The following is a 15,198-nucleotide window of genomic DNA, read 5'->3' on the forward strand; positions in this document are numbered from 1 at the left end:
AAACAACAACAGCTCTATGACACTACACTTTAAAAAAAAAACTTTGCCACAATTTTGTCCCTCAGAATGAAGCCTTTTAGAGGATATTTAATTTTTCATTGATTCATTTTATTGACTGAGGAATAATTCACTCCCTGATACATTATGGGAAAAAGGTAGAAAATGTAGTATATTAGTTAAAGGAAGTTTGTGTAATTGTTTCCAATGCTAGAATTTCATCATTCTTGGTCCAAGGAAAAGGGTTCCAAAAAAAAAAAAAAAGCCTACGTCGATGAGAAGCAATCCAGTATAGCCCACATTCCTGAGATTCTTCAAAACCTAACTAAGGATCCAGTTATTGCACCTACTCTAGCAAACAAGGCCCAGAATATTCAGAAATTCACCCTTTATGGGCTGTGCTTTGCATCATTTCCAACACACTGAATGGAAAGTTTTGCTAGATGCCCTTATACCTTGTGTTAACTAGCATAAGTATGTCTGGTTCATGATAAGAAGACCCTGAAAATAACACTAACTACTCTCCAAAGAAAAGTTTCTGACAAACTCTAATTGAACAAAATCCTAGATTTCTCTTTATTAGGAAATGATGGGGATGTAAAAAAAGAAGAAAAAGGAAAAAAGAGGCAGAGGCGCCGTGAGCTCCTCTGTCATTTCTTGAGCATTTCTTCAAAAGGATGCCTATACTGTGTAGGCACTACTCAGAATGACTAGTGTAAGTGCAAGATGTCCTCTGCTCCTGCAGATACTGTCTAGAACCTGCTTATCATGACAGATATCATATTCTTCTGTGACATGTAAAAAGATAATATGCACCATGTTCAAGGGGAAGGAGAACATTTTTAAAGCTTTCAAAGTGAGTTTATTAAACACATTTTCTCTTCTGTACTATAGTTAAGCATTCTGGAGTTCACTCCTGATAAAAGTGAACTATGTAATTTGGACTAACTCTCCCAATACAACTGCAAAATTGGACAAAATATAAAAGATTTCTGTTGAAAGCATCAGAGAATTACCAATGTAGTAAAGAATTGGGGGGCCAAAGTATGGGAGCAGGTGGAAATCACAGAGCCAATGTTAGAAAAGGTAGTTGATAGGCAAGATACTGAGCAGAGCTTTCAACACATTCAGGAGGCTAGAGGGACAAAAATGGGAGTGGACACATAGAAGAAAGGGTCCTGTGAATAAAGATGAACTGGAAAGTAACCAGTCCTCTCAAAGTCCAAAAAGCTCAGCTTTTCGATCGCAGTCCCTGCTTGGATAAAGCTGATCTGAGATTGTTAGTGACCTCACCCTAGAAGATAACGTAACTCCTCTCAAGAGAGAGAACATACATAACTTTAAAATATCTTTGTAATTATACGTGTGATTAGTTATACAAAAGACAAGCCTGAGTAACCCAAACGAATAGAAATAACTGGTAATAGAAAGAGACCCACAACCAAGAAGGCTAATGTGATATTTATACAAGTACAAATTGATACTACTCTCTTGCCACCTCACCTCAGCTTCTTCAACTAAAACTTCCCTCAGGACCAGCTAGTCTCACCCCAGTAACACACAAAGTAGTATCAGACATGAGATGCAATGGCAACAACTATACACTGAACCTATCAGTATTATTTATTGCTTTTGAAAACTTACCTCTAAGGTTTTGTGGCTGTATTTTTAACTACTCCTTGGGGTTCTATATGAAATATTAGCAGTTCTTAACTGTTCCATAGTGACACACTGAAAAAAGTTTGAACCCATATACAGTGTACATCAGGGAAGTCTCCCCTTCCTGGGTGGGCTCGTTAGCTTGCAAGTTCTGTTCAGTGCCTCCAACTATATCTCCAAATCCAGTTTTCTGCCCCATTGGTCCACAAAACACTCACTGGCAGACTAACAGACGAGCGATAATAATAACCATACAGGAAGGCGATAGGTTCCTACAACTACATGCAGCTCATACCATCAGTTCTGTCTACCAACAATCTAAAATAATCAAAGTTTCTTCAATCTCCTTTGGATGGAAGGTACGTTTTCTATTCACTCCACTCAGAACTTGTTCAAGCGTTCATGTGTTGAGTCTATGGACAAAGTGATATACTAGACAGCTCTGTGTAGGTTGGAGCTTACCGACAGTATGTAAAAAATAAGAATAAAATTCTTGGTCAGAAGAAACTGTTCAAAATCAAGTAACTATAATATATATTTTTATAATGATGTATGTGAGAAACATACATATACATTTATTGCAGTTAGATGCTATTTTTCATTTCTAAATTAGAGATTATAATAGAGCAAAACAATTGAAATTTGAAATAAAATATACTGATCAAAATAGAAAAGAGTAAACCTATTTCATTATACTTGTACAAACTCTGAAAAGTGTAAGACTAATCCAGTATTTAAAATTTTCTAAAATGCAATGGAAAACTGCAATAGAACTGTATTTTTATATCCATTTTCACATAAATCAAAGTCAAAAGAAATCTGCTTCCAAAATAACCACAAAGTTACCCCTAACTCTGCAATCCAAAAGCTCCCAAACTGGAAGTTTGCAAGTTCGCGGCAAGCTCCCCGGGCTTCCAAACCTGTCCTGACCTGATCTGGGGCTATGTATTACTTTTACTTTTTTTTTTTTTTTTTTTTAGTATATATACTTATGCATTTCTTGGCAGAAATTATAATGTTTTAGGAATGCCTAGGTGGCTGAGTCGGTTAAGCATCTAACTCTTTATCTCGGCTCAGGTCATGATCTCACGTTTCTGATATGGAGCCCTGTGTCACGCTCTGTGCTGACAGCAAGTGGCCTGCTTGGGATTCTCTCTCTCCCTCTCTCTCTCTCTCTCTCTCAAATAAATTAAAACACTGTCTTAAAAAAGTATACTGCCCCACATTCTGCAAAGAACATTATTTGATACATGGTGTACACTGTGAAAATTATTATTTAAAAAAATTAAAAATCTGTTTTAACATGTATTCATTTCTGAGACAGAGTGCGAGTAGGGGACAGGCAGAGAGACAGGGAGACACAGGATCTGAGGCAGGCTCAGCTATCAGCTCAGAATCCACAAACCGCGAGATCATGACCTGAACTGAAGTGGGACGCTTAACTGACTAAGCCACCCAGGTGCCCCTATACTGTGAAAATTATTAAAGGGTAACTTCACTAGAGTCAGAGACTAGAATGAGGAGCCATACCTCTCAGCATCAATTACAGGAAGAATTGTCAATTACAGACCCCAACAGAATCATCATCAACAGAAAAGAATCATCAATTATAGGCCTCAACAAGAAAAGATGTATTTGAATTTCCTATAAGAAATTGACTACTTCTACATATCAGCCTGCGAGAAACTGTCATTACCCTGAACTCTTGCTTTCCTCCCAATGGATTTTCATTCAGAACCCCTCCCAACTTCCTCCTTCTCCATAAAATAACGTTCTTCTCCTTTGTTTATTGGACCTTGCCTACAATCTTGCCCTAGCTTGCATATCCCAAAATGCAGTTCTCTGCTATTCCTCAATAAACCCATTCTTTTGCTAGTAAAACAACTATTTTAATGTTACATTATTATTACTTGGTGATCAGCCATGGGATCCAGACAGGACCCCCAACAACCAGGAGACTGGCGAGCAAACAAGTGCAGGTATCCACAGAGCCAACTGAGCATACTGCTTCCTTACAAACCTGGAGTTTGAGGCTAACTTTTTTCCTGGATTTCAAGTTCTGTTCTCTGTGTTCTAAGCTCTCCAAGCTTTATTCAGGATTTGTTTCAAGGCTTTGTCCTTAAGAGTACTTGTTTGGCCTTTGGTCCAACTCCTTTTTAGAACCAGACTGCTCCTGTTGGAACTGTGTCGACCTTTGGCTCAACTCCTTTTTGTGACACACCATTTCTATAGAAACTGTTTTTGTTGGGAAAGTGCTAGCCTTCGGTCACCTCTTTTCTGGAACTGGACTGTTCCTGTTGGAACTGTGCTGGTCTTCAGTCTGATTCCTTATGGAATCAGGCTGTATCTCTTGGAATTTTTCTTTTTGCCTTAGAAAAAAAACCTCTAAGAAATGGGATCTCAGTCATCAAAATGTTTTTCTAGGGCACCTCCACTTCTAGGACCCCAGCTGGTTTTATGTTTAAAACTACGGTCCTTCCTCATGCCTATTTCTAACTAAATGGACCCACTTAACTAAACATAATTTAGAACTTCAATGGCCATTACAGTGAACTTTTGATTTCCTTAAACCGACTTTTCGCAAAACTAAATTGGATAGACATGGCTCTACAACTGTCAAAACTGAATGAGATGTCTACATGGATTGGCATTTGGAAGCATCCAAACATTATCAGGAACCTAAAATTGCCTCTATAAAATATAATTTCTACACTGACTGAGGCAAACAACTAAAAAAAGACAAAAAGGCTTCCAAGGCCTCCCTTCCCCAACCCATCTGGTCTCAAGACTCCTGGCAGCCCCCCTCCTGCTCAAGCCCAACTCCATTGCCATCATCCTCCCTCACGCCTCACCTCTTCTATACCCTTGGTTTCCTCATGCAAATTCTCTCACTGAACTTCTCTTCCTCAGAATCTCTCCCAGCTCTCTCCTCTCCTAAACCTTTTAAAACCTGCCCCATTAGAGACTTCTGAGGATCCAAATAACCCCCAAATTTCTTCTGTTCCCTGGACTAAGGCTGAATTCACAAGCCATAGTTAAAGAGTTTCCTAAAGTGACTGAGGACCCCCATAGATTTGCTGAAGATTTTAGCAGTGTTATTCAAACTTACCATCCTGGTTTCTCAGATATATATCAGTTAGTCTACATGCTTGTAGATGAACTGGGCCAGGCCAAGGAGTGGAGAAACTAGCCCAGTGGAAACATCCTGAAAGGGATTCAATCACACAAACAGATCCCTAACTTTTGGCAAGACATCAGAACACTTGGCTGGAAACCTCCACGGAGAAATTACAGTGGCCTTTCCTAGGCCTGTTGATTGGAACTAAATTTAGGCTTGCACAAAAGCCTGATGAATCTATTCATGACTATTACAATCATTCAAACTGTCTTTAAAGAAAATTCTGATCTTGCTGTAGATGTTGAATCCACACAGGTAGCATTTAACTTTATGTTTATTAGCAGGCTGAACTGGGGTCTTTCTCTTTTAATTAAAAGAACCAAGATGAATGTGAAACTATGTCCACTCTAGATTTAATTTGGCAAACCAGCCTGCTTGCACCCTAGACGAATTACCTGAAAGACCGCTAAAATTCTTAATTTTCAACTCCAGCAAATGAAAGCCCCTAAGCAAAACCAAAAACCTCCTACTTTCTATTACTGCAAAGAGCCAGGACATTGGAAAAAAGATTGTTACCCTCTTAACTGCTTCAGACATCTTCAGCCCTCTAGCCAGCCTTTCCAATGTCCTCCTAATTCCCAATGATGGGACTCCAAGGAACTACAAGTGGTCTTCCCAATCTTCCCACTTCATCAGGTTGGGGAAATCACTCTCCAGATTGGGAATGCATTTCTCTCTGTCCTTGACACCAGAGCTACAGTCTGGAAGCTCCATCTCACTGCTATGAAATAGACCTGCTTCAGCATACTAAAACAGTTCAAACAGTGGGGGTCTTGAATCAACCTCTGCAGGTTCCTATCTATCATCCTATCCCCTTTTGTCTAGGCCCTTTAAGGAGTATACACTTTTTTCTCCTTAGTTCTGCCACCCCATTCAGTTATCAGGCTGAGATTTCTTAGAAAATATTATGCCAGAATTCCTTTCTCCCAAAAGGGGGAAATAATTTTACAATTTGAGATTGGTAATTAAAATACCCAACCAGGTAAGTTAAACGACCCTTCAACATCTTTTATTATATCTGATGGTACCACAGCGGAGCCTGGGGACAATGATCATTTGTTCCTATTGGATCGGCTACCATCCTCTTTATGTGCAAGATCTTCCACTGATACTGGCAGAATCTACAGTGCATCTCCCATCAAGATTCAAACAGATCCCTCAACCCCCTCCCCAGAATTAATGAATACCTTAAAGAAGTCCTTCAAGGCATCCAGCCCACACAGAAGATTACAAGGCTCAGGGTCTCATTATTCCCTGCACTAGTGCCCATGACATCCTTATTTTACCTATGAGAAAACTAAATGGCCAAGAAAGGAGGTTTGTTCAGGACCTCCAAGCAATAAATAACATTTTTATCACTTGGCACCCTATTGTTCCTAACCCCCATAGGCTACAGATATCTATTCCCACACAAGCAAATTTTTCACTACTATCTATATAGTACACTTTTAGTATTCCAGTTGGTAAGGCTAGCCAATTTATTTTTGTTTGTATTCTGGAAGAACAGAAATATACCTGAACAATAATGCTCTAAGGTGTCACAGAGAGTCCTTCTCATTTTTTCCAAACCTTAAAAGCTGATTTGGATGACATAGTTTTCTCAGGTTCTACTTTGTTACATTTGCTTCTCTGCTGCCCTTCTCAAACCTCTTCACAGGAAGACAATACCTACCCTTTAAAACTTTTGGACTTGGACATAAAGTCTCCAAAGAAAAAATGCAGTTTGCTCAAACTTAGGTTCTACACTTAGGGTGTAGACAAACAAAACCAGGGAACAAAACCTGATTTCAGAATAAGGGCTACATTTGGATTCTGGGAGGCTTCATTGCATCCTGACTTCCCTCAAATCTAAAACCAGTATTTAATTACAACGTTTTCTTGGACTGACTAGCCAATGTTGAAACTGGATTCCAAACTTCTCTCTTATAGCTCAACCTCTATATGCTTTACCAAAAAAAAAAAAAAAAAAAAAAAGACAAACCTGACTCTATTATTTGGAAACACCAAGCACAGCTTTTAGGACTTAAAAAACAAAACAAAACCTGATGAAGTCCCTCGCTTTTGGACACCCAACTTCCCTTTTTTCTCTTTGCATGTGAGAGAGAAGGGAAGACTGCCTGCATTTCCCAAACCTCTGCAAAAAGGGGGAAATCTCTTCTTCTGATTATGGCCTTTCAGAAACACCCTCATCATGATTCTGTGATCACATTAATTCTTTAGCTGCTTTTTCTGAAGGATTAGAAGCTTTGGAATCCACAAGTCTTTCTTTCATTTATTATCTGACTCTAAAACTCTTATCTAAATTCATGGCCTCTCAATTTGCAACCTTACAGGCTGTATTATTAGGTAACATTTGTTTCCAAACAGTTCTTTTGAGATAACAATACTGTTTTAATACATCTTTGAGGTTTTGCTATTTTTTTTTGAGGTTCTGTTATTTTTTGCAAGAAGTTGATTAGCTATTACTTCATGTTTATACTTGCACAGTATCCTCCCAAATGCACTTGGTTAATTCAGTGTGCTTTTGCAGTATTCACCGTTTTGCTTTCATGGCCACTTTAAGTGGGACTTCCAGAAGGCACCCATAACTCCGCAGGGAGAACTTTTCTCCCTGAAGTTGGAATAAATGCCAATAAATATTTTCAGTTAGCTACTTTCAGATCTCGGGTCTTGGTTTAGAACCAAGAATTTTGTTACTTCTTGTTTTGCATATATCTTAAGTGTTGTATTTTGTTGTCTGCCAATCTTTTGTAACAATCATGTACCCAATAAAGAAATGATCTCCAATGTTTACGATCTTTATAAATATGAACTATACACGAGAAGTGCATGAGAGTTCTCTTTCCTTGCCTTCCTCATTAATGAAATGAGGCCATAAGTGGCTTCTAACTGCTATGTACCTTCCTGAAAGATCCTTCTTGGGATTGAGGAACAAAACCATTAAATATGAAATAACTGACTCTTGATTAGGTATACTTTCAGAAAAAGATCTTGATCAAAAGGGGGAAATGTAAAAATTAATACAGGAAAACCTCACTAAAGTGGACTGGGAAAGTGAAAAGGTGGAAATCACATGACTCAATGTCAATTACAGGAAAAACTATCAACTGCAGACCCTAACACAAGAATTATCAAAGGAAAAAATGATCAGGTCAGAACAGGAAAAGATGTACACTGAATTTTTATAAGAAATTGACTACCCCTGCAAATCAGCTAATGAGAAACTGTCATCACTTTGAATTCCTGCTTTTCTAATGGACTTTCATTCAAAACAACCCCTCTGAACTTCCTCCTCCTCCTCCATAAAAGAACATTACTTTTATTTGCTAGACTGGCCTTTGGTTTTGCCATAGCTTGTGTGTCCTGAATTATAATTTTCTGCTATTCCTAAATAAACCTATTTTTGCTAGTAAAACTATTATATTTAAAAAGTTAACAATACCACATTATCTTGCTGCAATCAAAAAATTTTCTAAATTTCAAATATATCTGTCCTCAAGAGTTTTAGGTAAGAGACTGGTCTTGGACCAGTTTTAGAAAATCATATGCCCACAAACTTACCAAACTCTCTTCTATCCAATGTTATGATTTCAGGATCATCATCATAAATACCTAATTTAAAAGCAAACATTATAAAATTAACAGTTTATCATAAAAATAAATTACCACATAGAAACAGATAACTTAGGTCTTGTTTTAAACACCAAAAAAATCAGATTACTATACTAAATGTCAAAGTTGAAGAAAGTGCAATAAACAGAAAGACCAAGAGTAAATAATACCACTGGTAATGCATCTAAAGAATGATAAAAAACAAAAAATTAGTTTCCCGATATGGACTGTTGCAGCTATGTTTGGGGGTTCCCAATACCCATAATTTCATCTCCACAGAAAATTTCTATTATTTTTTAATTTTGCAATAATTATAGACTACCAGGAAGTAGTAAAAATAGCACAGACTTACATGTTCCCTTCACTCAGCTTCCCCTAATGATGACTTATGTAGTTTTAACAAAATCTAGGAAATTGACACTGATACCTTACTGTTAACTAGAGACGTCACTTCCTTTTCTGATTATGTTTTTTAAATAAATAGTATCACTAAAGTATTTCCTACTGTTAAAAGTCTTATTAGAATGCTTATAGAGGGGCGCCTGGGTGGCGCAGTCGGTTAAGCGTCCGACTTCAGCCAGGTCACGATCTTGCGTGAGTTCGAGCCCCGCGTCAGGCTCTGGGCTGATGGCTCGGAGCCTGGAGCCTGTCTCCGATTCTGTGTCTCCCTCTCTCTCTGCCCCTCCCCCATTCATGCTCTGTCTCTCTCTGTCCCAAAAATAAATAAAAAAACGTTGAAAAAAAAAAAATAGAATGCTTATAGAGACAAAGACCAACTTAATTAATACAAATTTTACTTATCGTAATTAAAACCAGTGTGAGAAAATTTGTTTCTATATAAGATACCAAAATAATACTAGTGATGGATATAAACCAGGTGTCAGTAAACTTATTCTGCAGAGGCCAGTTAAATAGGCCTTGTGGGACACATGGTTTCTGTCACAACTATTCAATTTTGCCCCTGAAGTGAAAGAAGCCACAGGTAATATGCAAATAAATGAGCATAATTTTATTCTAATTATCATATTCTCATAATTCTAGGATTAATTAAAACCTTACAAAAACAGGTGGCTGGCCAGATTTTAGCCCATGAAATGTAGTCTACTGATATCAGATATATACTACTGAGCTGCAGTGATATATTAGAAAATACTATTTTGAAGGAAAAAAAAAGGCAGTCTTGAGAAACAAATACTCCAGATATGAATTTAAAATATTTTATGTAGTCTAATATAAAAGCATACCTCAGTTCTTAGTGTGCATTTGAGGCTAATCAATAATGAAGAGAAATACCGGGTAAGCAAATGCTCCCTCTAGCCTTGCTGGATACCTGTGTTTACTTTACCTGCCCTTGATTTCTTTAACTTGCTTCCTCCCTCCACACTTCCCTCATTTCTTATTCCTGTCAACACGTCAATCCTATTATTAATAAGGATTCCACAAGAGAAGGATGGCATTTCTACTGAACTGACCACTATTAAACTTAAAGGAAACTTCAGATTTTCTTGGAAAATATGATGCTTTAAAAATACTAAAAGGCTTTAGGATTTAACATCTACTGCAAATATTCTTTTTTTAATTAAACTACAATCCTTATTTTAAAAGTATCTAACAAGATCATAACCAAAATACCTTCACATCTGTGCAGACAATATCTACATACCACCTGACTTTCCTTTTGAACGCAGCTCCCATGTTACATTAAACAGAGTCAAAGTGACACATATTAACTGCCTATGTTAAGTGGTGAAAACAAAATTAATTTTCTAAATTTACTCAAATAAAAAACAAGATTTCACAGAGTATCATATCACCTTACCAAAATCATAACGATAATAATTCCAGCTTTCATATTGGCCACCTTCTTGATTATCTGCAAGTCCCTTTTCTCCGTATTTGTCATACTTTTTCCGCAGATCTTCATCTTTGAGTACTTCATATGCTCTATTTATTTTTAAAAAATCACTATGTGCGTTTGGGTTATTCTATTAAAATATTAGACATAATAGTTGTTTCAGATATGTGATCAAGTATCTCCAAAACCTCTATGAAGTTTTAATTTAACCTTGAAATTTCTGGGAGAACAGACATCAAAATAAGGAGGAAGAATACAGTATGAAATGGGTTATTATGGATTGAAATTAGAAAGTATTTTGAAGAACTATAATCTTCCAAAAAAAAAAAAAAAAAGAATAAGAACAGAGAAATGAGAATTGAGGCCTCAAAAAGCTGAAAGATATGGCCCTACAATATAAGTCATTCCTTACATGAAATGCAATTGAGAAAAACTAATAAAACCTTGAAACCTTTAATTTTGTAAATATTATTTTTTATCCCAAGACAATTACAAAGAAATTTGTAGGTAATTTTTCTATTTGAGGCAAAATCAACATATTAACCAAAAACAAACAAACAGAAATGTCCCCCAATCCATCAAATGATTAAATGAGACTAGTATCAGAGTAAAACTCAAAACTGGATTGGAAATGTTCCTCATTCGTTACTCTTTCACAGAACTGGTTTTTGAAGAATGCTTTCATCTAAATAATAATTAGATGTAAAAGGTTTACTATCTTTCATATGGAAACTTAAAAATCATATTTCTGAAATTCTAAAGAAAAATATGAAAAAATAAAAATTCTAAATATTAATAGAAGGTAAATCTCCAGGGAAAGATAACCAACTAACAAGTTTTAGTGAAATATTGATTCTACTGCTGAACTTTATGCAATCAAAATAAAATAACCCTCTTTTAGGCATTTTATATAGAAAACAGAAAATTATAAACCATACCTTTCAAATCCTTGAGGAGTTAAATCTCATTAAAATAATTAGATACATTATAAAAAATACCATAAGTATTAAAACTAAATTAGTTTTGAAAGATGACGTAATTGAATACATAATCAAATATTTATGCCTGGAATTACCTGGATTTGGCTGCTCTTAAGTTTTCATTTGTAATAATTTCTGACTCTGGTGTGGGATTTGTGCATGGAGCAAACAGTACAAGTTGAAGCATGTTATTATTAGTTATTACTGCCATTTTTAGCAAGAAACTTCCAAGTTCTAAGGGAGTAATTTTCCTATTACAGTTATAAAATACTTGTTCTTAACTTACTTTACTGAGAAAACTACTTCAACTACCCCATAGACATTATCGTTGGTTTTGGAATTAACATCTGTAATGGAACTGGTACAACTCAGTTTTCAAATTAACAGGGAATTGCATTTTTGATATCAATATTCTTTCACACTGTTCTCAACCAGAATATTTTGCTGCTTCTGTTTTTTAGTACAGAAGCTAAATTGTGACTTTTGACATGTGATTGTTTTTAAGCATTTTGAGCACTTAAAATTTAACTATGTATCAAAACTTCACTGAAATACATTAATCAGATGTATTTAAAGAGAAAACTACCTACCGGGTTTTTATCAGGATGTAGCTTCAACGCCAATTTCTTAAAAGCTTGTCTTATTTCTCTACTGCTTGCAGTTTTGGATACTCCAAGTAAACTGTAAAAATCCTGATCTGTGCCCACTAAAACGGCCATATACACTATTAGAAAACACAGAATGACCCTTTTCAAGTCTCTGACGTAGTCATTTTTATTTAACCAGACTCCCATTCTTTTTCTTACACAAGTTCTGATTTAAGTGAACATTAAGATACACGCTGGTTCCAACTGATAGAATATGCAGGTTTGAGAACTTCTGTTCACATTACTCCCAGGGCGAATCAAGCATCATGAAATTTCCTCCCAAAATGTCAATCTAAAGAGAGGAAACAAGGTAGTTAAAAATACATTAAAAAACAAACAAACAAAAAAACCCAGCAATAACGCTGTTAAATAACATGGCCAGTAATACAAGCTCCATTTGATGGCAAATCAGGGTGAGTGCCCAGGCTCTATTCTTTGGGGGCCCCTTCACTGCTTCCATATCCAGGTAGCCAGATTTGTGAAACCACTCAAGACAGGAGGTAAGTGTAAAGGGTAGTGTGCGGTTGTAGCTAGCTAGAACACTTTGAAAACAAATTCAATGATTTGCTCTGATCAGCACCAGAACACAAGTCTGGGAAAAAAACGTTTCCTTCCTTTTCTATCTAGCTTAATTAAGCACAGCTCTTTTGTAAAACCACTTCCTTTTTGGCCACTTCTTTTACCACTGTAAGACTACATCGTTTTCATTTTAATCAGATTTCACTTGTAGAAAATATCCTTTGGAAGGACTAGAAGGAAGGAAGGGTCCTTTCAAAGAGTATTTTTCATACACCTCTTCCAACACGGGCAGTGAATTTACATTGTTAGACAACATACTTAGTATGGCCGGTTTGTTCCGAATTTTCTCAAAAGGTCCTTACACTACATGTAAGTAGGGACTACTTTATATAAATAGTCGAATAATAACTACAAGTTAACAGTGTAATTTTATCGCAAAGTTTACATCTAAGATAAATGAAAAGGAAACAGAAAAGGAGAAGGAATCAGTTACTTTAACATGCTCACCTGTGTAGGGTCAATAATCTCCACTTCATCAGATCACAAAAGATACCAAAACACTTTGAAAAATCTAACCTTCTTAGCATTGTTTCTCCTTTCTTCATTTAATCCTAAATGTCTAAATCTTCTCCTTACCTGCGAACGGTCTTTGGCTCATTTCTAACTTGTTTCATGCAACCAAAACATAACTTTGTAAAGCATAGTGATGGCTAGTAACAAGTATCAGACTAAAAAACTAGAGGAAAGTAGAGAACATATTCTCCAATACCACTATGGGACAAGTGGTGTTGCTAGCAGTCGTTCTCAGTCAGCGTGGGTGTGGTTGACTTGATCTCCGCCAAGCTTCGGGGACAGGTGGAAGCTGCAGGTAAAGGCAGTATGAAGGATTTCTGGCTGCCATCACCCCAGAATAGGATGCGGGGAGAGGGGAAAGTTGGGGAAGTCCCGTGAAAGAGACCAAGAAGTGCTGCTGGTGTGTGAAGTCTCCGGCCGGGTTAGGGTGAAAAGAGACTGAGTGACTGAGGCTTAAGTGAGAGAAACTGTAGCAAGACGTGGGGAGACGAGGTCAGAAGGGTGATGATGTAGATAATCAGAAAAAGATGGGGAGCGAGAACACAAAACCCGTCGCAGGGGCAGAGAGGAAGGGAGGGGAGACTGAGGTGCACAGGCGTTGCGCTCTCCCTTCCAGGAGGGCCCAGGCCGCCGCCGGCTCCTACAGAGCCCCGGGCCCCGGCCCATGCCCACCTCAGTGTAGCGGGGTCGCCTCCTGCAGCTACTCCCCCATCCTCAATTCCCGGCGGCGGACCCCACCCGGCCGAGCGCAAGCTGTGCGCGCGTTAACAAAGCGCGCACTCTCCGACCGCCGGGCCGCCGCGCTCGGGATGGGGGAGGACAAGCCGCACCGGCAGCAACGAGCGCTGCAGTTCCAGTCGGCTCCTCGCGCCCCGGTCCCCACGGCGAACCGGGGCGGGGCCTGGCGCGGGGCACTGTGGGAAAGGCGGAGAGGACGCGGCCTGGGAACACCCGCAGCAACTCGGCGGGCGCGGCGGCAGCTGGGTGGGGAGGGCGGTTTAGCTTTAGGTTGACGTGGCCATCAGCGTTGAATCCGGCTCCGGCTCCGGGTCCAACCCGGAGCTGAAAAACCTGTTCAACCCCAGAAGCCCGCGCCCCCGCATTAAACCGGCTGGCGCACGCGGCAGGCCGGACGTAGGTTGAGGGAGCCCGCCCCTTCCTTCTCCCGTTGCTATGGTGACAGGGAAACCTGGGAGGCGGGTTTAGGCGTGCAATTTCCGTGTGGCCATATTCTTAAAGGGAAATTAGAGCTATAGAGCGTTTTTCTGGTTGGTGGGTGGGTGTGGCAGAGAGGGGAAATTTTGTGGATAAAGGGGAGCTTTATCTAGCGGGCTGAAGAGTCGGTAGGAAACTTGGGAGAAATAAAAATATTTGTGTGTGTGTTAGAACAAACATTTGAGCATTCTACAGTATTGTCTGGTTTCCTAGTCATTCACGCTAGAAACTGGGGAGTTATCCATACTTCTCTCTCTCACCTTTACATTTAAGTGGTTTGGTACAAAAACTTCAGTTTTGATCCGTGGAACACAGAACAGTGGAAGTAGCTACATTTGCAACCATCAAAAGAAAAAAAAACATTGTGAGGATGCCTGCTTAAGACATTAACCCTAATATGAAATACGTTGCAATTGGTAACAATTTCATGGGTAGTAAATCAAATGTAAGCTTATAAAAAACTGACTGAATGGGATCCATAGCTGAACTAATACATTGCAAGAAAGAGAAGGAAGGAGGTGAACAAAGGCAGAAATATTAGAAGAGCCTAATGTAATAGTAAATATGTGGTAGGAACTAGTCTAAGTATACACGTATTAATTCAGTCCTCCAAATATTCTTATATTATTTTGACTATAATTATATCCATTTCACAATTAAGGAAACAGATAAATATGTGATAGACCTGGGATTCACACTTAAGCAGCTTGACTCCAAAGACTGCGATGCTAATCATTATGTCACACTGTGTGTGTACCAACAAAATCTTTAGAGTAAATTGGAAAGCAAAATAGAAAACTGGCGAATCAAGCAGGGAGCTGATCACAGTGGGTTTTATGCTATGATGAGAACATAGACTATCTTTTTGGTAATGAGGAAGCCCCTTAAAGCTTTTAAAGTAAGGGACTCAGGCTGTATTTTAGATTGTTCTGGTAGCTTTTGGAAAGTGAATACAAAGGGAAC

At 38.3% G+C, this 15,198-nt stretch overlaps 1 protein-coding gene across 2 annotated transcripts in view; it reads right to left on the reverse strand.

Moving 5' to 3' along the window:
- Nucleotides 1-14,141, reverse strand: part of DNAJC10 (DnaJ heat shock protein family (Hsp40) member C10) — a 52,497-nt gene extending 38,356 nt beyond the window's left edge. The window contains exons 1-4 of one of the 2 annotated variants that reach the window (XM_049615388.1): nucleotides 13,693-14,141; nucleotides 11,872-12,220; nucleotides 10,266-10,431; nucleotides 8,396-8,446 (exon numbers count right to left, since the gene is read on the reverse strand). In XM_049615388.1, coding sequence (XP_049471345.1) covers nucleotides 8,396-8,446; nucleotides 10,266-10,431; nucleotides 11,872-12,075 — 421 coding nt within the window. In that variant the 5' untranslated portion in view covers nucleotides 12,076-12,220; nucleotides 13,693-14,141. Of the gene's footprint in view, nucleotides 1-8,395; nucleotides 8,447-10,265; nucleotides 10,432-11,871; nucleotides 12,221-12,954; nucleotides 13,661-13,692 lie in introns of those variants that run through there. The other variant, XM_049615389.1, reaches the window with a different exon arrangement.
- Nucleotides 14,142-15,198: the final 1,057 nt, after the last annotated feature.

Source organism: Panthera uncia (assembly GCF_023721935.1).
Source record: "Panthera uncia isolate 11264 chromosome C1 unlocalized genomic scaffold, Puncia_PCG_1.0 HiC_scaffold_3, whole genome shotgun sequence".
NCBI classification, from domain to species: Eukaryota; Metazoa; Chordata; class Mammalia; order Carnivora; family Felidae; genus Panthera; species Panthera uncia.